Source organism: Falco cherrug, chromosome 5 (genome assembly GCF_023634085.1).
Source record: "Falco cherrug isolate bFalChe1 chromosome 5, bFalChe1.pri, whole genome shotgun sequence".
NCBI classification, from domain to species: Eukaryota; Metazoa; Chordata; class Aves; order Falconiformes; family Falconidae; genus Falco; species Falco cherrug.
The window spans coordinates 51,163,686-51,188,911 of record NC_073701.1 but is presented as its reverse complement, the minus strand read 5'-3'; the positions used below and the strand labels follow the sequence as shown (position 1 = coordinate 51,188,911).

Sequence of the window (25,226 nt, the reverse complement as noted above, 5' to 3'; positions counted from 1 at the left end):
GATGACACCAAACATCTGACATAAAGAAACTTGTCAGAATCACTCCCCTGCCAGCACACAGGGCAGGCTGAATCACAGACAGGGCAAGGAGCAAACACAAGCAAAAAAAGAAATGTTTTTCACTCAGTCTTGTAGACAGTAATTGTAAGGCTTTCATAGCCCTTGTATTGGAAAGATGCGTGTTCTGTGTGCTTGTGTTTCATAGGAGTCCACAAGCACGAAGGTCAGCTTGTCTCTACAAAGACTGTAACCTCCATGCAGGCAGACTCTGACCTTTATCCTGGAAGCCAGTCTCTCCAGTGTCAGTCATTTCAGTACAGCACTGTAGCAAAAGGTGTAGACGGAAGTATTCTTTTCCACAGAAGTACAAACCATGAAGCAAATAGCTTTCATATGGATTACATTTACTCAGGAAGAAAATAATCCACTCCTTGAAACACTTTATTATGGCAACATGAAGTAGGTGGCTTTGATGTTTGTTGTAGAAACCCTCTTTCCAAAAGTACTGCACATTGTTCTACCTCAATTTTGAGAGGACTGAGCCAAGGGCTCTGTTTAACTGATGGTTTATGCTGTACAGTTTGAGACCAGAATTGTTTGCTCTGTATCCGCTTGCTGCCTTTTTGCTGGAATGGACACTCAAAACAGCTGTAAGAAGCCTTCAGTCCACTTTCAAAAAAGCAGTGTGATTCCTTGAGCACAGCATGGTCAGCTTCCCAAAACAATTATAACAAATCTAGGGCTGGAGCATAAGCTCCAGGAGAGGATAGGCTTCGCCCCTCAGGAAGCCAGCAGGCAGATGGACTGATGCCAGGTATTTTAGCACTAGGGTTGTGCCTATTTCCATGAACGTGGATGCTGATTGCTGTGCAGTCTCTTCAGTGCAGCTAATGGAAGCTTGTAACAGATACAAGGAGCAGGAATGTTGACAAGGACAAATGAATTATGATTTCCAGGCGTAAGTCAAAGCTTCAAAACCGTTAAATGCTTTGTCTGGCAGCTAGTTATAGTTTATGGAGCATTAGAAATATCATACATAAATCCTAATATAATAATAATAGTACGACTATGTAAACAGGGAAGCCAGAAACCTGCAATGCTCCTACCCTCCTCATTTCAGGGATAATTATTCTGCCTGTTATTGGGCACTTATTCATATTTACGTCATTACTGTGATTGTTTCCTAAAACACTCAGTGATTCTGCTGCTTTACCTGCCTTGCTCAAATCAATACATTTAGTCTTTGTGTCACAATCTCACGATCAGCCCAGCTGCTCTACACTGATGTTCATTCAGTGACACCCAGTCTGCTTCCTACTCACCTTTTGGTTTATGTGACATCATTAACAGGACTTCATACACTGCGGTTTTTTGCTAGCAGGCTTGAGATTTGCAACACACCACGCCAGAGCTGGACTCTGTCAGCATGGCTCTGACATTTGCTAAGAACAAGTCACTCAACTTTTTGCACTGTTCTTCAATTCATATATACACTGGGTTTCTTATTCCTTGCTAGAAATTCTTCAGATGCTATCTTGCCTTTCATAAACAGCATGACTGTGATTTTTACCAAATTAATTAATTTTGTATATATTAGATGACTAATAATGTCGGTTTCCTCAGGAAAATAAAAAAAGTGAATGTGGTGCTAATTTTGAGATAATAGGAGAAAGCAAGTCTTCTTAGGCCAGAAAATTAATATAAATAGTTCCATTTAAAATAAATCCAGACATCGTAAAAAGATTCATCCCTTAGCCAACCATAATTTTTCCCTGCCAAAGCAACTTATGGGGGAAAAAAATAGATTTTTAAGCATATTTTTAACAAACTGAATCAGCAAATATTATTGTACATAACCAAAGTAGCACTATACTACACACTTAATATTTGAGTGCGAGCTTCCTCAAGTTTGGATGTTTCAATCTTTTAACTTTCTCAGAATTTCCTCAGTATGCACAACAGTAATGCTTATACTTCTAAACCACTCAGCCCTAACTTAAACCCGATTTTTTTGAGCTACAGTTTTAAATAATAATAGAAAAGATATCATGTTCATTATTACTCTGATGTAATAGTTGGTATTATTAGTCTAGGACCCCACTTTTTATACCTGATACTTTAATCCCCTTGGCTAATTAACCAATTAAATTACTAGTCTACCAAAATTCAGAAAGCAGAGGAGTAAAAAAAGATAGTGAATACTAGTATGTTTACATTTTGGTAATCTCTTGTTCACTGTAAAGCAGCATAATATGAAAAAAAAAAAAAAAAAAAAGAGTTTCTGGTAGAATATATTCTAGAGCAAAAGAGACAGAAAGAAACTCTGTAACGTACCTCATATTCCCTGCCATAATGAGGAACAGATTATAAATGTGAGAAAAAATGAAGAGGAAGAGGATGGTACTGAAGAACATCGTCATCCAAGACCCGTGGTCCTCTCGAAACATTTTCAGACGGAGCAACTGACCTGTAGTATGAATATTATGAGAAAGCATGTTTTAGTCAGTCACGAAATACATGTTTACATGATAACAAAACCAAAATAGAGTACTAAAACTGTGTTTCTTCTTATATCTAATTATTCCACTGTGTATGAGGAAAGCAGATCTAGTATCATGCACCCAAACTACTCTTCTGTAATTCAGCATGAACAGACATTATTGCTACAAAATTACAAGGTTGTTTCCCACAAACATGAAAAAGTGGTTTGGGCTCTTACAGTCAGAATCACTGATGAGGTCTGAAGGAGTCCACATCACATCTGTGGTACCCACTCAAAATGTGGCTGTGGTTTTACATAAACTACATGTGATTCTACATGCTGAGTAAGCAGCTTTCTGTGGTTCCCAGTTTCAGCCATTAATATCTCTACTCGCTCTGCTCTCGTGGTGGCACAGCAAGCTCTGCAGCCATGCGCAAGTGAACAAGAGTGGACAACTGACCCATCTAGAAAAAAAGAAAATTACCTTTTTGTTTTCTTTCACTTCAGCCTGCTGACTTTGAAGCTCAATGAACAGTAGTGCTGCACATCTGTGCAAAAATGGGAAGGAGCGATGGATTGGAAGGGAAACTGCCTTAACCATCACATTTTCTAGAAACTGTTACAGCCTACACTCCACACAGTATTGTTATTTCAGTCTTATTGAGAGGAGAGTTGATTATTTACCAATTCCACAGCAGGGAAGATGTCATGGAATTAGTCTAGACCTCAAGGCAAGAGCCACCTTCTAGTGGCATTTGAGCAATGCTTTGAGAAACGTGCCTATTTATAAATTTTGAAGTTTCATAAGTAGCTCAGGCTATGTGTTATCCATTATTTGATGCCAGCTATTTCTTGATCAGTAACAAGAGTCATTAACGGTTGCCTGTCTCTTTCCACTGACTACAGACAGCATCAGGTCAAATATCATGTGTTTGTCTAGCTTGTGAAAAACACAGACACGGAATGGAATTGGGGATTTGGGTCATTTGGCCTCATGAGAAAAAGAGATTATTTGCTTTTCTGAGAAGGTAGCTGCAGGACCAGTTGAGGATGAAATTGCCTGGACTAGACAGAAACACCATGTATCAGAGGAAAAGTCATCCCTCAAGTCAAAGACTACTCTTAAGCCCAAAAGTACACAAAAATACATTATTAGTAATAAGTAAATAATCAACCCTCCCCTCCATAAGACTGAGATAACAATACTGTGCAATCTCATTGCTCCTCCATTTTGTTATGTAGTACAAGGCTGACACGTTCTTGTCTGCCAGTCATTACATGTTAACATAGGAAACTGAAAAAGTCTTAAGATTCCAATCCTACTGAACTGCTCGGCTGGGATGACCCCATCCAACGGTGTGATATGCACCAGGCAAATGCCAGGAGACTTAGACTGAGTTTCAAATTATATCAGAGACCTCCAGTGACATTACAGACAAATCATTTACACTTTACGCTCAAGTCCTTGATCCACAAAGGTGAAGAATAATATTATTCTTTCTTACAATGTAGACTTTTTCTAGATTATACCACAACAAGGGCACAAACTGATTAAGCCTGTAAGTGGTGGTAGCAAAAAAAAAAAAAAAAAAATTTAAAAAAACCCACACAAAAAAACCCCAAGAAACAAAAAAACATATAACGAAAGAGAACAGAACTTACAGCCATACTTACGATGTAATTACTATTCATTTCCTAGTCAGATATATACATCAAATACTGTCATCGCACCACAGAAACTAAACATTCCCTAATTCCCTAGAGTATTCGAGCTATGATTGTTTCTCATGGTAATGTTCCTGCCATTTCACAACTGTAATACTACAAGTTTAGCAGAACAAGATTGATATTACTGTCCCACCCTCAAAAGTCTTACTGCAAAACAACATTCTTCCCCACCCTACTTTTTGTAGTTTATACTTGGGTTTAACAGTTCTTGCTTTTTCAAAGGCCATCTACTTGCAGGATTAATAATCTAAATAGGAGTGGGTGAATGATGGTGGAAAGGTGTAGAAATATTCTTTCAGTGCTCGACTCCCAGCAAGAACAACACCTAACAACCCAGACTTGATTTCAAAAGGGCTTTGTACCAACAGATAATATTTAATACATTTAAGGGCAATATAGTTGCTACAGTGGTCATTTTTACTATTAAGGTAATCAGAAAGACTGATCAGCTACCAAGCAGTTTATTAATTTTATATTCATCAAATGTTGAATTATAATGCCTCATTGCAGTATTACAAGGTAAGATCCTGCAGTCTTAGTATTTTTTCACTATTTCTACATAAAGAAAAATCTCAGTTCTTTATGCACACATTTCTGTATTTTATTTTCAAACGTTACACACTGAATATGAAGTCCAAAGGAAAGAAGAAAAGAATGCAACAACAACTTACTAATAATAGTATTTTTAAACGATGCTGAGAAAGATTACAGACCATTATAACTCATATCAAATGCTTAAAAAAGGTTACTGAGTCATACATCATTTTCCATTTCATGTCTCAGAAAGCTTTTCTCGTGTTAAGTATTTGAAGTAAAAGTATGTCCCCTGACATACATTATTTACTTCCCTAATTTCATTAGGAAATCAAATTATAAGTCTGCGTAGAATCTTATACAGTGTGTTTTTCTTAGACCTAAGCACTTCAATCATGTGATGTGTTATACTTTATTCTGCAGAGAATACCTTTTCCAAAGAACAGTTGCATGTCTTGTCACCTGAAAAGTTCTGCTTACTCTTACCATTGGTGACAGGTGAAACTTTTGTCATGTTTCCTTCAGGAATGTATTTTTCCTTGGACTAGCTTCTCTGTCTTCTCCTCTTACCTTCTCTTTGTCCTTCTCCATTACCATAAGCACAGGAGTTTCTCACCTCTGTTTTGCTGTAGCCCTTTACCCTTTTCACCTGCTCATACAATTTCATTCTACCCAATTTCCAGATCTTCTTCACGTCAACTCTCATCCCTCTTTTCCTCTGCTGAATCTCTGTCATGTCCAGCCCTCTCCTTTCCTAAAATAAACAACCTATCAGTTTTTAGCATCGTAATAGTATCTAGTAATAGTATCTATACTTGCTTCTGCAAGAATACCCTATCACCCTTTTGTCTTTCATCTCTAAACTCTTGAGGCACACAGTTTATTTACCATCTGGAGGTTTTTTTCTCCTGAATCTTTACAAGTCTTGAGCCGTTCTTACCAGAATTTCTAACAACCACTTTCTTAAAGCTCAGCCATACTAGATCTTCCTCATCTGGGTGAGTGTCATGCACCTCAATCCAGTAGTTCATACTCTTTTTGACATCCTGACCTCCTTCAGTGTTCACAACTCTTGTGCTCTAGCGACTTTCCTTTTACCTTGACTGATTTCAGTAGATACAGCAAGTGTCACACTTGCATGCCCTAATATCAGAGTATTGCTGTTTTATGATGGGTTTAAGATGGTCTATATTTTTCCCAGATAGAATTTTTCTTTTCTAAAACCAGGTGGATTTTTTTAATGGGTTCTTCAACTGTTGGATTATTGAAAACCTCACCAGTGCAAGAGATGGGAATTTGCTTTTCCAAGGCAGAGAGTGCCCCAGCAGAAGGCAAGAGGAGAAGACAATTGATAATTCAAGCAGTAAGGTGAAGGACAGCATCTAATGATGAGACAGTGCAGTCAGGTGCCAGGAGATGTCAAAGTAGGGAAAAGAGAAGGAAGATGAGGAGCTGGACAGGAAGTATCAAGAGAGGTGATATAGCAGACGGAATGGTCTGGGATGGAGGCAATCTCTGGGAGCTGTTGTTGAACTGTAAAATCCAGTTGCAGCTGGACACACGGGGAAGCTTATGCAGGGGAAATTAGTAAAGAACGTAAACTGTTCATTCAGGGAATTAAACGGGAATATCCCAGGATGTGTGTGCTGCTGAAGACTGGAGACGCATGTCTGGGGAAGGAAGACCGGAGGACCTGGAGCAGACCTGGGCTAAGGGCTGATGTGGTAGGTAGGATTTGAGCTCCGGATTAAGCAGAGTTGGAGGATGGGAGTTCTCTGACAGGGCTAAGCTTTTGGAATGAGGTGGGAACTGTGAGGCAGGAAAACTGATAGGTAGGTAGGTGGGCTGGACCAAGCTCTGCGATGGGGAAAGAGCAACACAGGTCCATGGACCATTTCAGTAGTAAGGCAGCAATAACAAGGATTCTGGCAGTGAAGAAGGGGGAAGAAAGAGAAAGTGCAAACACACATGTACATGCCTCAAGCATTTGTACGTTTCTTCTTTTTCACTGTTGGAAACAATGACAGCCCCAGGCCTAGCTAGACTGGGGATATGCAGTAAGTCTGTCCTTCCCTAAAAAGCAAGCAGAGGCTGCTATGGCAATAGCAATTTATCCTGACTTACTGAGAGGAGGGGCTTAATGATAAAAGGTATCTCCCTTGCAGTTGGTATCTGCTCTCTGAAGAGCTGCCATTGCATATAGAATATTACCCAACACCTTGGATTAAATACAGTACTCGCAAAATACACTTGTGATTTTTGAAGGTTCAGATTAATGGAGAGGAAAAGCACAGACTGGCACCTAGACTTCTGTAAAATAGATAATTCCAACCTTTCTAAAACAGGTAAGAGAAAGATTTATTAAGTATTCATTACACCTGTATTCTCCTAAGCAATATATTTTTACCTATTAACTATTACACACTGATTAATGCATACACATACTCTATAGATTTAATATTTTTTAAAGTACTTCTTCATAAATATTGTCTTTGGTAGGCAAATTCTTACACCTTAACTGTCCTTCTACTGTAGCTTATCTTTGCCATATAGGACTTTATTAATTCTCAAGTAAGTACATGAACATCATTTTATAATGAAAGAAAAGGTAGCTTAATCACAGTATCGATTGAGTCATTAAAAAGAAAGGAATTGGATATTAGCACAATCTACTTACCTAACAGCATACAAATGCTGCTGTATATTACTTATTGTTCCCATTGTACTAGTATGTATAATATGCTAAATGCACTTGAATTAAAATATATTTAATGCTCCACTTAATACTCATATTGCATTATATATCCCTTCTTATCAATTCAGCTGAACGTAAAAAGGGAATGCATAATATGATTACCTAACAAGTAAGATGTTAAAGTAAAAATTGCAAATAATGCTTGGTATTTTTATAACAAAACCTAGGACTTCCTTTATTACACTTTATTAATTTGATAAAATGAGCTAAAAGCAGACACTTTGAAAGCACATGGAACAAAAATATATCAGTGTGTGAACAGTCAGAAATTTGGAAAACCTATCTGGTAACTGGAACAGATTTGTACCAGATTAAAATACAGTTGCAAACAGGCAAATTAAATTCTCAGAGTAATCCCAACAGATAAAACAGTTTGTGTAAAATTAGGGCTTCTACTATAAAGAACAGGAAGCAAAGAGGAGCAAGGGGCAAAGAGAGTAGAGATGGATAAAATGACATAAAATAAGCTGTTAACTCTAATCTTTTTTTTTTTTTTTTTACTTGAGGCCAAATCAATCACTTATTAAAACTTTGTTAAAAATGTCAAAAGACCCCACAGGTATGACAGGGAAGAATATGGTTCCTAGGATAGATTTATACATACAATTAGGTATTTTTTAAATAAAAACCTAATGGAACAAGTTAAATGCCACATGAATAACTACAGTGACACAGCGTTTCTTAGCTCCAAAAGAAGTTTCCTCAAAAAGTAATTTTTTAGTGAAACAAGGTCTTCTACCTGCTCCAAGGCTTTGGAGGCCACGTCTCAGGTACAAGGGGAACGCAGGGTAGTAGAAACTTTTTGTTCCCCTGCAACAAACCAGGCAGTAAATCAGCTCATCAGCTGGAACCCAGTTGACTTTCTGTAACAGCGTGCAGATGCTGCCGGGGTTAACGACAAAGGAGCTTGTAGATACTCATTGCCAGAGAGTTACAGCTCTAAGCCATATTTCTTTGAGGTCCAGGAGAAGAGACAGCCCAAAAGGGAGACACAAAAAGTCAATCAAACAGGTCACTTCTTTTAAAAACTAGAACTTTTCTAGCATCTTTAGATTCACAGTGCATAAGATGGGTTGGATTCATTAGACTGCAGAAGCAGAAACAAGCAAAAAATAAAATTCTTACCCATGAATTTAGCATGCTTTCTTGTCTTAATTATGAGTGGTTGTACCCATAAACTTCAACCCTTTCCTAGGCATATGTGTAACACTTTAATATCAAGCCCTTCAACAAATCAGAGGTAGTCCTTTAATTCTGGATGCTCCATCATGTGATTGCTCTTTCTATCCATTTAATGTTCATGGCCATCTCCATCAATGACTGAAACTGTTCAGCTGAAAATCTAATCTCAATGAATCTGAAGTATTTTTTAGCCTTGAAAACCCAAACCTACTTTCATCAAAGTCTGGGAAGTCTGTTCTTAGTGAGCACTAACAACATATGCAACTCCTCGTCTGTCACAGCATAATGTCACGGCGCTGTTGCTCATTCTGCCACTGCTGAGATGTGCGTATGTGTGTTGGCTGGCTTTGTTTAGACTGCATGGACCTAGTACTGAATACAGCAATGTTAAGAAAGAGTAAGGTTTCTTAAATGACAGATGCAAAATTTTGAACTTGAACTGTGAAGATGATCTAGTCATATCCTGTAGCTCCAGTTATTCTGTTGGTGCTAAGATGGTAGACGGAAAACTTGCTGTTGTCTGATATTAAAAAAAAAAAAAGTCACTTCTGAAAATCATTACAGCACATATGTGGATCTGCTGGACACCAGGGTGGCTCCAATGGCCTCAGGACATAGCAGGGTGTGCTGCCTGTATTCCCACATGCAGTGAAACTGGATCCTGATTGTACAAGTTCCAAATTCTTCTGATGGAAGACCAGAAATTAATGTTACAGCACTGACCTGAGGGCCAAACTCCTTGTGTTCTTCTCTTGCTTATTATGTTACCTCAGGAAAGTTTCTTTTTATCTCTGCACCAGTTCCCCTGTGCCCACCCTGGAAGTCACATCAATTGCAAAGCACACTGTTTCAAGAATCTAGTCTTGGTTACAGCCTCTAAGCTGTACTATAATACAAAGAATTAACAGGAGATGGTAAGAATATTTCAGAAAATTCAAATATGAATCCCAAGGTAGACACATAGGAAATGCCCACACAAACACACATCTTCTAATGACTCTCTAAGCTCCAAATGCACTTTACCCAGCTGTGCAGTTCCAGCCCCTCCAGCTACATAATTAAACTCATACAGTTCAACCCTGCATGCAGTCCAGTAATCTGAAGGTGATGAAGGGGATAGGGGATTTATTAGCTCAGGTCTGTAATTGCCCTGACGCAGTTACAAGGCTACACATCCAGGCTTTATCCAGCCAACTTACAGCACATTGGAGCAGGCAGCACAGCTGTCTGCCCACCTCCATTCAGACCTCCCTATAGTCCTCTTCCAGGAGACTGAGGAGATCCGGAACCTGGCATTACAATTCTCTCATGCAGCTATGGACATGCTCTTCATAGTCCATTTAGGGCTTACGTATACTGCCTGCACGACTTGGATTCAAGTGTTCAGTGCTTTCATTTGTAATTATTGAAAAGGAAAGCAGAGAGGTAGGAAATACAACTTCATTCAAAGCACATGACCTCTAGCCAAGAGGACTGTAGGAAAAGATAACTTTCCTATACATATTCAAACCCCTTTTAATTGAACATATTTAAGAAAATCCTACTTAACAGTATTGTACTTATTAGGGTGGCTACATTTTAAAGAATTTACAGGGATATCTTATAAAATTCAGCTGAAGAGAAAAATTGCACAAAGTCTGTGTCATTTTTTATATTCACAAAGGCTATGGAGAAGAGTAGCAAAAGAGAATGAGTACAGGTACCCCAGGTTAAAGTACATTGCTGCAATACTTAACAAAATACATTTAGAGAGCAAACATTCCCCACCTGTGAGTACAACAGATGGCTTTCTATCCATATTCACTTTCTGGAAAGTCATGTGATTGCTTTTGTTGCTGAGCTTCTAGAGATACGACCACATTTCCTAATTTCATTGAGTACATTCTGAACTAGCTTTTTGTCATTTCACTATAGGGTGAACTATACATTTGCAAAGCACGATAATGCAGTCTCTATTTAGCCGGTCTTCACTGTAGCTTGTGTTTGTTATAATTTGACATATATCTGTGAACATACCTTTGGAAAAGTCATATTGTATTAAGGGTGACATGAAAGCAAAACATTATGTTCAAGAAAACCACTACTATCAACTTAATGGTCAAAGCTGTTTGAAAATTTTTCAAGGAGTCAGTAACATTTTGAAAAAGTCCTTTCTTCCATTCTAAGTGTAAGTAGTGAGTAAAGCTTTATCCCATGAAGCACTGTAGTGGACCCTGATCTATAAATGGTGATTTGGATGACCCTCATGAAGTTCCTACTTGGACAGACCTAACGGTTTGGCATCTGCTGTATCGTTTGGAGAGAGGTTCTAGAAACATAAAAAACTGCAGTTGGGACAGCTCATTCTGGCAGAATATTTCAGTCTTTATTTTGTTTTTATTAGGAGTACAAAATCATTGGGATTAAATGTAAGACTTTACAAGCACAAAAACCTTGCTTTGAAAAACACGCTGCAGATCTATATACCAGATATTCCATAATGGGCATTCATACAAACCTGGCCATAAAGAGTGAGACAAAATGAACCCTCTCTAACCCTACCACAAGCACGTTTTTGGCCTGGGACACTAATTTACAGACAAAGGCCAAAGAACAAGGGGGTGGGGGGGAAATAGTTTGTCCAGCACTTTAGATGGAAAAGTTGCGGTGACCTTCACCAAAATCAGGATTTCATCCTGATTTGTTCTGATGCTGTCTTCTGGATCTCAGTGACAGCCCTACTGCACAGCTGCCCCCATTACACATGTCTCTAGGCACAGTATGGATACTGCTGGCGATCAAAACAAGGATGGAATGAGCATGGGCAATTACTGTCCTCCTGTCCTCTCCTCTGCTTCTTCCAAAGATAGACACATTAGTGGGCAAGGGGATGCTGCTGTGATTGAGGGTGTGTGGTTTTTTCTCTCATCTATCATACATTACACTAAACATTAGAGAGGAAGGAATGTAAAAGTTTGGATAAAAGTTCATGAAGATCTGCCTGTGCTGGTGCTCTAGAGTAAGCTTTAAGTGTTAACCTACTTGGAATTTACATTTTTTACAGACAGAAAAGAGCTTGTACATACCATATTCTGAATTCTTTTGCCAGTTCAAACATACTGGATTTAACGTAAAAGTTTTGAATTTTAAATTGAATGCATCTAATTCAATTTTTATTTTAAAACCTGTTCATTTCTCTTTTCCCTTCAGGCATGCTCCATGGAAAGATGATGAATGGTACATGCATTATTCTCATTTGCAACAGAAATCCTAAGCTGGAGTGGTACTGTTATTTGCTGATTCTGCTTTGCCTTTTCACTTTATTAGTAGGATTTCTAGGCAATATACTTGCACTACGACATTATGTGTACTGCATGAAGACATGGACTACCAATACCATATTTCTCTTTAATTTGTCACTGTGTGACTTTACTTGGACTCTCATGGCACCTTTTTCAGTATATTACAGTCTCCAGAAGTTAGCTGCCTATTCCAGTCAAGCATTTTATCAGATCATAAGACTATTTTTCAGTATTAATATCTATGGAAGTGTCTATTTCCTGACACTCATCAGTTTTGACAGATATGTAGGTGCTGTCCATCCTATCACTTCATTAACATGGTGGGATAAAGGAAAGGCCATGTTTTGTACCATTGGTGTATGGATCTTCATAGTGATTGCATCGATGCCGGAGATCTACTACACAGTGGCAAATGGAAGACAACATGACTTTATAGATTCCCTGGATGGCACTGAAGGACCTTTACAATTTGCAGTGCCATTCACACTCTCCAAGATAGTACTGAGATTCCTAATTCCAGTCACAGTCATCTTTACATGCTATATGTTGACTCTCAAAGCATTAATACAACTCAGTAAACGTCAACAAAGAAGGAACAGACTTGTTAGACCTCTGTTACTGATATCAGCTGCTATGATTGTGTTTGCTGTTTCTTTCATACCTTATCATGTTATGATGATGGTGATACTGACTTACAGAATTAATTGTCAACCACCCTGTGGGAACATAAGCACATTAAGTGCCATTTATAAAGTTACAGAGATCATCTGCAGCATCAACAGTTGCCTTGATCCAATCATTTTTACAGTAGCAAATAAGACATTCTATCAAAGTATTAAAAGTATAAAATGTCACCCCAAATGCCAGTGCTGCTGTTGTTTGACAGGAAGGGTAAGGGACAGTACTCTGTCCCCAAGAACAATGACTTGAACATCAGTCTACAAAGACCTGCATCTCCCACTGCCCATTTGGCTTTGTGTCATTAGACCCGTTTAGAATTTGGTCTCCTGTATTGCACAGCAATCTCTTCAATAAGCAAGAATACACAGCAATGCAGAATAAAAATGCAAAAAAAACCCACTAGCAACTCCCAGCTTACAGATTTGGCATTTTAAATGTTCTTGTCATAAATATACCTTAACTTATTGCAAAATAGCACTTGTTACCTGTATATACATGCAACATGGAATGAACAATGAAGAAAAGTTCTAGGTAGCTGCTTTAAGTCTTGCCCAGAAAAATACAGTAAGATTAAGAGCACACAGTGTTGAGAAGCCTTTTTATAGTTTCTGTTAATCATTCTTTCATATGTTTGTAAGTGCTGCTGTGACTGTACTGTGCAATTAATAATAATCATGATGCTTACAGCTGAACTTCTTGAGCATTTCCAGAGAGGCTTTCTGCAAGTACTTCACTTTAATGCTGCTTGCACTAGAGTTCCACTGACACTGCCAGCAGAACCTCATTAACCTGGGTAAGTGCAGCACATTTCCCAAAACAAACAAAACAAACAATAAATAGTAAGATAAAGTCCCTGAGGATAATCAGAGCCACAGTGAATCTGCTCAAGAAGCAAACAAGCATGGATCCGAGCTTTGTTAAATCTTCCCCAGGCAGCAGGGTTCCAAACCAATAGGCAGGGCACACTGGTGGTGTCCCTCAAATCCATGGCAATTACAGCTGTTTCTCTTAAGTGTCCTGCTTCAGAGAAGCGTATGGTTCTGCCATGAACTCTGAACTCATCAACAGGAATAAATGTGCACAGGAAAAGTTCTGAAATACAGAGGTGGCTGAGCTGCAGGAAGAATAAGAGATGCTGCTACACAGGACTGCTTCTTCTCCTGTTCATTTAGGGTCTTAGCATCACAGTTTCAAGACCATCTAAGGTACATTTTAATAAAAACAGCACAACATATAGTCATCAGAACATCCACCTTCAAAAGTTATTAAATACATGTTCTTTCAACACATTGTATGGGCAAAATAATCATGTTCCATAATCAACCACCTGATGACCTGCTTTCTGGCCAAGTGCCACACACTACCTTGTTAATTATAAAAGCCCATGTATCAGTGAGTATGTTAACTTTATTTTCAGAAGTTACTAGTAATAAGTTACTTTCAATATCCTTTGTACAGTATTTTATTTCTTTAATTTCCATACTTTTAATATAATTTGGTCCTCACATATCTCTATGTGAAAATCATTCCATTCTACATGGGCACTATATCTCTCGTTGTATGTTTCAATTGTACTGAGTAAATATATATGTATATATAATATTTAGAACTATGTGGGTTTTAATTGTCTGCAACTGTGATGAAGAACCAGGTCCTGATAATCTGAAACACTTTACATGTGTTTCGATACACCAGCAAATTCACAAGATCTGAAGCATTATTGCGCGGCTATATTCTGTGCGGGGAGTTAATGTACTCACCTTATTGCAAGTGCTGCCTTTTCCCCTTGATAATTTCCCTTATTTTAAAAGAAAAATATTCATCTTTCTTTTTATGCATGAATTGTCCATTGAAAACATGACAGGGTTATTAACAATGCATTGGCTTCCTTAAGAGAGAGAGCTTTTTAATCCATGGATAGGCACCCATCAGCAGTTACCTACTATAATACACACTTACATCTCAGACTGATACAGAAACTGTGTCAATGCCATTTAATGACAAAGGTGCTCTCAGCATGAAAAAAGATAGAGCAGCAGGCATTAGTGTGAATCTCTAGGCTAAATGAGTTTATTGCTCCCAACCACCCAAGACTGTAAACAGTAAGCTATTTCCAAAAACAAACACTTGCCATTTTTATCTTTCAATCTATCTTTAAAGGTACAGATACTCTGCTTCTCCCTCCTTTCTCCACCTCAGTATTGCTTTTCAGCAAGCTCATTTGTCTTGTGTTTGGGCTGGGTAAAATTCAATATGAAATCAAAATACACTTTGCCAGACAGAAAAATAAACATGAAAACTCACTGCAGTCCTGGGCTAGAAAATACAACTTTACACCACTGGGAAGCACAGATTCTCAGGTTTTATCTGTCAGGACTTCTAATATGTGAGCTTTTTCAGGAGAGACAACAATGACTTACAGCAGCAACTTCTCTACATTTTCTAGAGATTTTAAATAGCAAAACAGTTGTTTTTCTGTTCAGGTAATTTTATTCTCAGTGTTTAATATCTGCTATACAGATGTTGATGTTGCTATTACATATTAAGCAAGTATCATTAGAAAGATCTGTTGCTGTTACTGAGGAAAGAAGCATTCAACTGAGAAGAAATTCTGAAAAACATTATCAAAGTCACTTCTTGATTTTGGAAAAAATTGGAATTGTTTCCTCTGAAAGTGTTGCCTTTGTAACACCTATGAATGCAGCCTGTGCTCACAAGTACCCAGAGCTGGTAAGAATAATAATATATAAAATTAAAAATTTCAATTAAAGATTGGGTTGAAAGCCTCCAGTGAGCTCAAGATGAACACGATTAAAAAGCTTCACAGATAACCCTTCTCCGACTCATATGCAATGCCTTTCGCAAGCAGCATTAATGCAGATTGCAGAGATCCTCAAGCAAAGTCTAGGGTTTCTCTGCCTGTGTTTCAGTGTGTAAAAAAAAACCACTAAAGCAACAGTAAGGAAACGCTTTAAAGCCAACGTGAGAGTCTGACTCAAAGCTAGGGAGAAATTTCATTCTGGTCAGGTAATCAGACCATAAAACACATTTAACTGAACAATAATGACATTTATATTCTCAGTGTGACTGAACTATGTAGTATACTCACATAGAAAGATGCAAAATTAAAAGCTTTTGTCAGCATCACCCTACCAAAGAGCTGCGTGGTCCAGGGCACACATGATGGAGCAATGCCAGTAACTGCCACCATGTCCCTGGGGGAGTATTAAGGAGCCACTTACTGTGCTGTGCCAGTGACCAGGGAAGGACCAGGGAAGCAAACAGGCAGGGGCTCACTTTCACAGGGGAGAATACAGATCTCAGCCAACTCAGAAGATAAAAATTGCCACAAAATAGTATGTATCAAGATGATACTGACTTCTGCTGGGTATTCTTTGATCCTCCCTGACCCTCAAGAATATGAGCAAGAGATACAGGCAGCATGGATGGTAGCCCTGCTCTAAACTCTTTGCTGGGAACAAGCAGGAGCAAGCTGGAGACTCCTCTAGTTCACTTATATAGGACTAAGTAAGGGGGGTGTCCTAGCTCTCTTTTCACTGTTCAGGGCTCCCCTGCAGAATAAGGGACAAACTGTTTGAAACTCTAGTGAAATCCATTTTTCTGCATTGCTCCTTTTTGTGCCCCACTGAAAGAAAAATATTGTATAAACTGTGTTACAAAAGTAAATCCTTGCCTCTGTTTCTGTTTCTGTAGCTGGATGCAATCCTACAGGGTCCATACAATCCTATAAAGCTCATTAATCTTCTATAGATAAAGCCATCTACGACAGAGGTCCCAAGGTACTTGCACACGTAAACGAAAAAGCAGAAGGAAAAGCAAACCAACCACCTTATGCTTCTGAAAGGATTATTCCCAACCCATCCCAAATAATGAAGAACAGAAGGGAAAAAACAAGATGGGTGCATTCCTACAAAAAATATACGTGTTACAGTGCCCTTACTGCCTGTTCTCCTGCCTGGGCATCTCGCACAACATGTCTTGCACTGGGGTGAGTCTAAAGGCACTGGGTAAGCTTTAAAAATCACCTTCAGGACACAAGACTCGGGAAAAATCCTTCCCTCTCTTACCCTAAGGTATTCATGTTCCTCATGGGACTCAGCTGTGAATACACCCTAGTAGCTGACAAGGCTTCTAAACATTTGTTTGCCTGTTCATGAGTGATCTATAATCAATTAAACACACCTTTTAAAAGCATTTTCATTCAACTAGGCTGAACTAATGCTAATGTTTTCCTGACTGAAATCAAAGGTTTTGTACAAAATCAGAGTTAAAAGGCACAAGACACCTGTTCGTATTTACTTGGTCATATTTTTATCTGGAAATACATGCTCCTAAAATGTTTTATTATAATAGTCTCTGGATAGAATGACATAAACAAAATTAAAAAAAAATTATTCCATTTTGCTACAGTAAGTGAATAATAAAATAAACAGGTAAGAGCCAAAGTCAGCATCCTCTACTGTGACAAGTATGCTGCAATACTGGTTTCTCACAGATCATTGTTTGGATTAAATCTGAGGACATGGTATCCAATTAAATGCCCAACTATTAGAATGAGTTTGAAAATATTATTGAATGTTGTAATGATGTATTAGCTTACAAAATTGACTGCAAGATATGTGTAGCTTTCACTGCCGTATCATTCCCAGATTCTGAGATACTATAGTGACGGACATTTCTGTCATATACTAGATGAATACAAAATAGACCATCGTCTGAAAGATTTGATTGTTTATCTATGTGATCAGCTGTGGTTAGAGAAACAACTTTCTCATTCACTACTGTAAATTCAGGACTGGTTTATAACCAAAACTCATTAAAACAAACACCTCTAAGTTGAATTTTGCTACAAATGTCCCAAAGCTGCTTTCTAAGGAAAGCCATCTTTATGCATCCACTGTTCCCCATTTGCCTTTGTAATACTTCCGTCTCACAAACGGCCTGAAATCTTTACACTTATTAAGACACGAGCTCACCCTTTTTAAATGAAATTCTTCCAATGTTCCTGAAAGTTTGGGTTTCTCTCAATATACATAAATTAATGTATTCTGATGTCAAAGTTTTTCTTTCCCATGCTTCAGAAACACCTCACTTGGCAAAAAGCTATGAGAAACAGTCCCATAAGGCAGTTAAAAATACTTCACCATTGTACACTGCTTTCATCAGTGGAAAGACAAATTTAGGCAGAAGAAAAAATATGCCAAGATTCTGATTCTACACCTGGAGGAACCACGGCAGAGGCAGGCAATGTGGCTAAGTCCACCATCCGCTTTGCAGTGAAATGTAGCTTCTGTGCTCCTGCCTTAGAGAAACATCCACATCTCAGGGCTGCCAAGTCTCCCTGCACTGTGCCTGGAGCCCACACCCAGAGGTGATGGGATGTGCTGCCCCCCGTGCGGGGACTTACCCCCTCTGTGACCCCGCAAGCTCTCTTTTCAGTCCTTCTCCCAACTTAGCGCTTAGCAGCTCGGTCCCTTCCTCTCCACATGACTCAGCATGGATGGGGCTTCCTCCAGCTGGGAAAGGTGAACCTTAATCAGCTCTCAGCTTTTGCAGTCTAAGATAAAATGCAGCCTAATGTCACAAAATGTAATAGTCAAGGTCTCAGCTACTCACCTAGCTAAAAAAGTGATGTCCTCGCAAAGTACATCGTGTTCTAGGGCAATGGGAACCTAGGATCTCCAGTTTCCCACCAGTCCAGCCAACACTGTCAGAAGACCGACATTAGTAGCCAGCTGTCTTTCCATCAGGATTCTTGTGCAGCCTCTCTTACCTGATTTCGGTTGTCTCAAGGGCCTGGTCTGAACTAGAAACCGCAGGTGAGCAAATGCAGGAGAAATGTACTGCACCCTGCCTTCCTCTAAAATGCCACATAGACTTTAAAGACCACTTGCCATCTCTCACAGGAAAAAAAAAAATTAAATACAAATCTTCATAAGAATACACAGTCAACTTTTATGATCTTGTCTGACTGCACATTCATCTTTTTCTCATTCAATAAGAACAGGAAGATGGACTTTTGCTGCTGCAAGGAAAGGGCTGACATTTTCTTTTCTTAATGGATTACCCAAAGGCAACCAAGAGCAGGGTGGTAACGGTCAGTGCCATCTGCTGTACCGAATGTTGCAGGGGATTCATACAGGCACCACATCTCCCTCTTTACGTTAATGTTTTTACTGTTACCTAGATGCAATACCTTGAGCTGCTGTTGAGAAAATACTGTAAAATGCAGATAATGTGGGAAGACTTAAAGCTATGCCAGAATTATAGGGTGTAGGCAGGCTTAAATCTGAATTTTTCTGCATCTGTCAATTTCCACTGTACAGATTTAACATACAATTTTAATTATAGTCTTTACTCTTACTGATGTTATTACTTCAGGTTTAGACAATTGTGCTGATGTAGTTAAAAGGAAACTTGTAAAAATAGATATTGATTTCCTATAATGTTTTAGAACATTTTTTAGTAGGGAAGCATCTGAAAACCTTGCGTTAGCAACAGAAAATGCTAACGCATTTGTTCTTGAGGTTTAGATTTTTTTTAATTCTATGAGACTGTATCCCAGGACATAAAATGAATGTGGAAAAAACCTTCTGTCTTTAGATGTCCCCACTGCGTAACAAAAGAAAAGTTGGTTAGAGAGCATGTAAGTATTAATTATACTTTTGTACTCTTTATCCTTTAAGAATTTTTAGCATTTTTAAAAAGCTGCCAGACTTACACAAGCAATTTCATGGTCCTCCTCCTTTTTTCAAATTTAGAGCTACAATGTCTCAGCATCTTTTATGTAGTGCTTACAGAAACTACATTTTTCTTCTTTGAATTCGTTGGAAAACAAGTTTCACAGCAGGTAAAAGAAACATAGCAGTATTTATATCCCATATAATGCTGAACTCTGAAGGGCATTGTTTTAATCTCTGTTTTTCATTACCAGTTTAGTGATACTCTGCAATAACTTGTCAAAATATTTTTTCTATATTGTTTGTTTTTTTCTCCTGAAACGACAGTGAAACTGACTCACAAGATTATTTCTAACAGTAAATAGAGTTCCTTACAATCTATCTACCACACAGCCTTTTAAAATAAACATTCAGAAAGCATTTTTGAGTCAGAAAACAAAGCAGATTTTGTCATTATCCATCTAGGAGCATCTACAGGTTTACAAATGTTCATTCTAGTAAGTAGTCCAAAATGCAGTATTGTGGCACGGTAAATTGCAAACCTGATTGTAATGTAAACGTATAAAAATATAAACATAGATGAATATGTTTATCCGTAAATAGTTTACTATGTTTAAATAATAGCAAATATGCACAATAAACCTTTAGCCTGATTTGAATGAGCAAAGCCCCTTTCTGTCAAACACATAAAGTGGAGACTGACCGAAAGCAGCCACCCACAGCTAACCCCAGTGCTGAACTGGAACTCAAAAGAGATTTAGATTTGACCACCAGCTTTGCCAGAGATTTTCTATGGGACTAAGGCAAGCAATGCTGTCTCTGGGACTCAATGCAGGGAATGCAAGGGTCACTGCTAAGCATGCATGCTGAGCCATCAAAGACTGGCAGAGGGAAAAGAGAAAAGAGATTTACATTTCCTCAGGGCAAAAAAGTAGTCACTTGATCAGTCAAATACAGGAGATAGCAGGTGTTCTAACAAAATAAATCGTGTCTCAAAGGAAGTGAAATAATGATCATTTTAATTCCTGGTCAAGAACAACATACACTATTTTCTGTCTAGACCCCCTGAGTGGATGAGCGCTCCCATGCACCAGGTTCCCTTTCTCTAGTTCTAATCAGAGGCATAAAGTATGCAGAAAAAAAGAAATCCTGACCAGAGACACTGATTTCATCTCAGTATGTACAGATTAAGCATGGGTTTTGTTTTATTTCTTGTCTTCAATAAATATTTGCAACTATGCTGTCTGTTTTGGACACTGTAACTAAACCCCACAGTGCACAAACAGGAACCTGGGGGTTACAGGGTGTGTTTGCGTTTCCCATTCACAAGACAAAGTGAAGAACTGATGTTGTGGCACCAAGAGGAAATACATCCCAGTCACAAGCAAAACAGCTCTCTAGCCTGCAGTGAAATACAGCGGTACGCGCTTAGACCTGTGCATTTTTTCAGACTTGGTGAAAACTATTGTTCCGTAAGCTATATACTTCTCAACTAGCAGCTGTGTATGCATCCGGACAGACACCTGACTGAGCAGCAAAAAGGGATACAATCAGTTAATCAAGTCCTGTATAAGTATTGGTATGTGCTGCAAGCTGCATAGATCTTACATAGGAAAGCTGATTACTGTTCTACCAGAACTCAAAACAGCCTTAGGGTTAGGCAGTCATACTTCTAGGAAGTGACTGTGTGGCACCTGCAATATTTTGCAGAATGCGGTGCCCACTGTCACAGAAGCAGTCGACAAAATTCCATTAACATTGCCCCCCAGTTGTCTTACGGCCCCTTTGCTGTCCCTTTACCATAGGACAGAGGAGGCAAAAATACCAGCTGTTTCAACAAATCTATTTCATCATGGCATAACCAAAACAACTGATACAGAATGAGCTGTCACTGGTTAACACATTTGGAAGACCTACTTCAACTTTGGGCTGAAGTTTCCAAATGGTGAAAAATGTCTTCAGGAAAAAAAGATCAAGTTCCCTACTTTGACAACACAGGATTACATTTGCAGGATTTAAAAGCAGAATTATCGCTATTTCTTCTTTCAACTACTTGCAAATTGGACTTTTTGTACTTGACTTTTTTTTTCACACACTTGCAAAATTCAGAGGTACCCCATGAAAATCTGAGTATGAATACCTGTTTTGTACAGATAGCTTCCACTAATGCACAAATCTCCTGCAATGACACAATATTAAGCATTGCTCATTAATCCTAATTTGCCTTTCTAGAAATAGCACATCATTCATTTGTATTATGTACACGATGTAATGGTGTTCAGAAAGGATTATTTACCACATACAAATTGAAAGAGCAGAAATCCACAGTATCAGCTAAACCACCATATCCACTCTATTTAGTAGTTATTTTGAAAAACTGAATTTTAAATAATTTTATTATATGTTATTTGTAAAAGTAACCATGGCAAATTATGTTGAGAAATGTATCTTTACTAGAAATACACTGGATGGGGAAACTGCGTTAACCATCTGTGAAACTATGGACGAAATAACAATTGCATAGCAAATTTCCTTCGGTGCTAAATCAGGTATATAATGAACCCAAATTTTCATTAATAAAAGAAGCCAAAGTGTGGGTAGCTTCCACAGTAGAACACATAAAAATACCATTTCACAGTAAGCGCATAAACATCTAGTAAACTAGTAGGTTGGCAGGGGGGGAGTACTGTAATTGAAAAATGTTTTAATTTTTCCAAATATATATGCTTTCTTTACTCAGGTTTGGGTTTTCCTTTGTTTTTAAGTGAATTATCAACATAATCATAAAAAGTGTACAGAAGTACTCATTACTATTCTTTGCCTAGCACATTTATGTCTCCTTGCTTAGAGAAGGTAACTGACTGCTGCCATATTCATTCAACACCACTAGAAGGTGCTCCTCTGTCGAAAGATAATTATTTCTGTCTGAATTGCTTCTCAAAGCTAATTTTCCTCTGATAACTGTGGTTCTGGCTAGTTGTTTACACAGACTGTAATTGCAACAACCACCCCCGTTATACAACAGCAGGACCTCAGATGCTATAACCATTACCACAGCATGAGAATAACAGATGTTACCACACATTTTCTCGATAAATCCAAACCCCAGCTGAGCAGGACTCCAGTCAGTTTTGCTGGAAGGAAATGCTGGAGGCATGGAAACCATGGCGGAGCTGGCATATTGTAAAGATAAACAGTTTCTGTAAGTTTTGGAATCATAGACTCATAGAATCATTTAGGTTGGAAAAGACTTTTAAGATCAAGTCCAACTGTAAACCTAACACTGCGAAGTCCACCAAACCCGTTCCTGGAGTAACTGAGGGCAGGATGCATACCTAGGGAGACATTTGCATGCTTGTCTGAAGTCTGAAGGCAGAAGGAGAATCCAACAGCAAAAAAAGCTGTAAGACAACCCTACAAACATAAGCATATGATCTACATCAATTCCACACCAACAGTATCAGGACATCAAACTGCATCTGGAAATTCAAGGATCAATAATTCGTATTTCATACACAATCTTGTACGAGCCTCAAACAAGTTAATATTTGGTTTGATACCCAGAAGGGCACTCTGATAACCCCTGGGTACACACAGGCTGCCTCTGTAAGCTCTTTGCATATACAATAAAAACCTTAACTGAGAGCTGAAATGGCTCTTATAATAATTTTATAATTGCTTTTATATTTTATAACGATCTTATAATTGCTTTTCTAATAAAAAACTTCAGCCTGCACAACATCTGAAGAGTTTTAAGTTTTGTGTCATCTGGGATTGGGTAAGATTTTGGTAAGAAAAGGGGAAAAGAGGATGGACTGACCAGCTAGGGTGAGATTCTGACTCTTAGCTGTAAACTTTGGCCAAAGTCTGAAAGGGACCACCAAGGAACACAATGTCTGGGCATACTTTGAGAGCCTGGATTTCATCTGCTCTTTTAGCCCAGACAACAGTCACTAGAAAGGATATTTTCACTGAGAGGGGGTGAAGTAAGAAAGTCACCATGCAATTCAAACAGTTTAAATCATTAAAAACGACGGTCAGCCCTCAGGGAAAAGCTTCCTGCTGGTAAGGAGACACGCACGTGGCCTTTCCCAAATTTCAGTATCACATAGGAAGCAAGCACAGTATAGTCCTCCCCTGGAGAACCTTGCAGGGGCCAATGCAAGAGGGAAGCTAACTAAGCTTAGAGACTATTCAAATAGAATTTGATTCACCAAACAGGTCTGAATGATCAAAATTGAAATAATCAAGGAGAAAGGTGCTGGTGAACTGTTCTGGATGCAAGCCTCTTCTACCCACCTCTATACGTTAATATGGCAAAAGACTATTCCCTGGGAAGTGTGATGCTACTGTGGAAAAGAATTCTACCTCTAAAGTGTATCTGTCCGCTCTTAGATGGATGATAATTTATATAGTTCAGGATCTAAGAAAAAGAGAAATAATAAGACATGTCAATGATGCAGCTTTCAGGTCCAGAATGCTTTACGTGCAGTATGACCATTCACAGCATCTTAACCTTCAAACAGACAAAAAAGGAACCCTACACCCTGAGATACTAGTGTCTTAACAAGGCACAGACACAGAAAAGTACATGTTTCTTGTTTCCTTGTGATTATGGAATGCTTCCTTGGTTTTGCTGCTGAACATTTTCAGCTCTTTCAGAGGATGATCCTTTCCCTCTCCGAGTAAGGAATTCAGACCTCTTCAACAGAGTCAAAAAAGTCTTCACTCATTTTGAAGTTGCGTTTATTTTTGGAGTATCTTATTAGGCAACATTCAGTACATCTTTTATGTATTAAAAAATAACCATAAATCTTGTCTTGAGGCATTCACAATAGTCACAAAATATCCACTGAGACTCCTTTAGACATCCAGTTATAAAGGAGTTCAACTTCAAATCGTATGAATTATTCAGCCGCAAAGTGAATAGTGCCTTTCATAGTGCCAAAGACACCTAAGTAACACTGACATACTTAGTAATACACTTGCTCTTCCTTCTCTGAGGTAGTGGTCTTTGAAGGACTTCATCTTTCCATAATACATCACACCAAGGAAATGGCTAGAACAGGCTTAACTTGCTTCGCTCAACAAGACAGAAGAGTGTAAGATGGCTTTATGGCATGTTTCTTGAGGGATAAAGTTTGTAAGTATTAAAATGAAAAAGAGGGATTTAATATAAACTTACATAGAATACACCCCTGTGTAAATAACGTGTAAATTCCTACTCTTAGTTTTGGTCTTCTACTGTAACTGTATCAGGTATCAATCTGATTTCCAGGGCACTACCCACAGGAGAAGATGAGTGAAGAACTTGTGCTCTGCAGCAAATAGGGCAACTGTTCCAGGGGAGAAGTCTTGTCTGGAGTAGCTGATCTATGGAGAGGAACTTGTACAGTATCAGTGGAAACAAAAGAACAAAAGTTTATGAATTACCACCAGAGGACACAACACCAAATGAGAGTTTTGCAGCAAATGTGTGACAAAACCATAACATTTGAGATGAAAAGCATTTTGGCTCTCTATAGTTGGCAGAGTGCTGAGGATAAGAGTTTTTCAGGTACATTGTAGGCCAGCCCTGCCCAGGCAGCAGTGCTGCAGTGTACCTTGGCTCTGAAACGACCACTGATGCCTGTGTTCATTCTGGTATGTGCCACTAGCATGGCAATCAGAAACACAGTCTCAAGAAAAGTTTGGGGTTTTATCTGTAGCCTAAGAGATGGAAATCTGTAGATATCCCCAAGAGAGCAGTACTCGCGTTTTACTGCTTTAATTTAGACAGGTCATACAGAAGTGACCTCCAATTTAGATAAAAATTCCTCCACCTTTGGCTGCCACAGAGAGGAGGCACATGAGATGTGCATGGCCCCAAACTACTTCAAAGT

The 25,226-nt window shown here is 38.6% G+C and overlaps 2 protein-coding genes across 3 annotated transcripts in view; one reads left to right on the top strand and one right to left on the bottom strand.

Annotated features, from left to right (window-relative positions):
• Window positions 1–25,226, bottom strand: part of TMEM117 (transmembrane protein 117) — a 234,591-nt gene that overhangs the window by 182,441 nt on the left and 26,924 nt on the right. For both annotated transcript variants that reach the window (XM_005444020.4, XM_055711850.1), the window contains exon 3: window positions 2,335–2,467. In XM_005444020.4, the coding sequence (XP_005444077.1) occupies window positions 2,335–2,467 (133 nt within the window). The remainder of the gene's footprint in view (window positions 1–2,334; window positions 2,468–25,226) is intronic.
• LOC106631486 (P2Y purinoceptor 1-like) lies at window positions 7,020–12,892 on the top strand. The gene is made up of 2 exons (XM_014283945.3): window positions 7,020–7,089; window positions 11,871–12,892. The coding sequence occupies exons 1-2, from the start codon at window positions 7,020–7,022 to the stop codon at window positions 12,890–12,892; spliced, it is 1,092 nt and encodes a 363-aa protein (XP_014139420.2).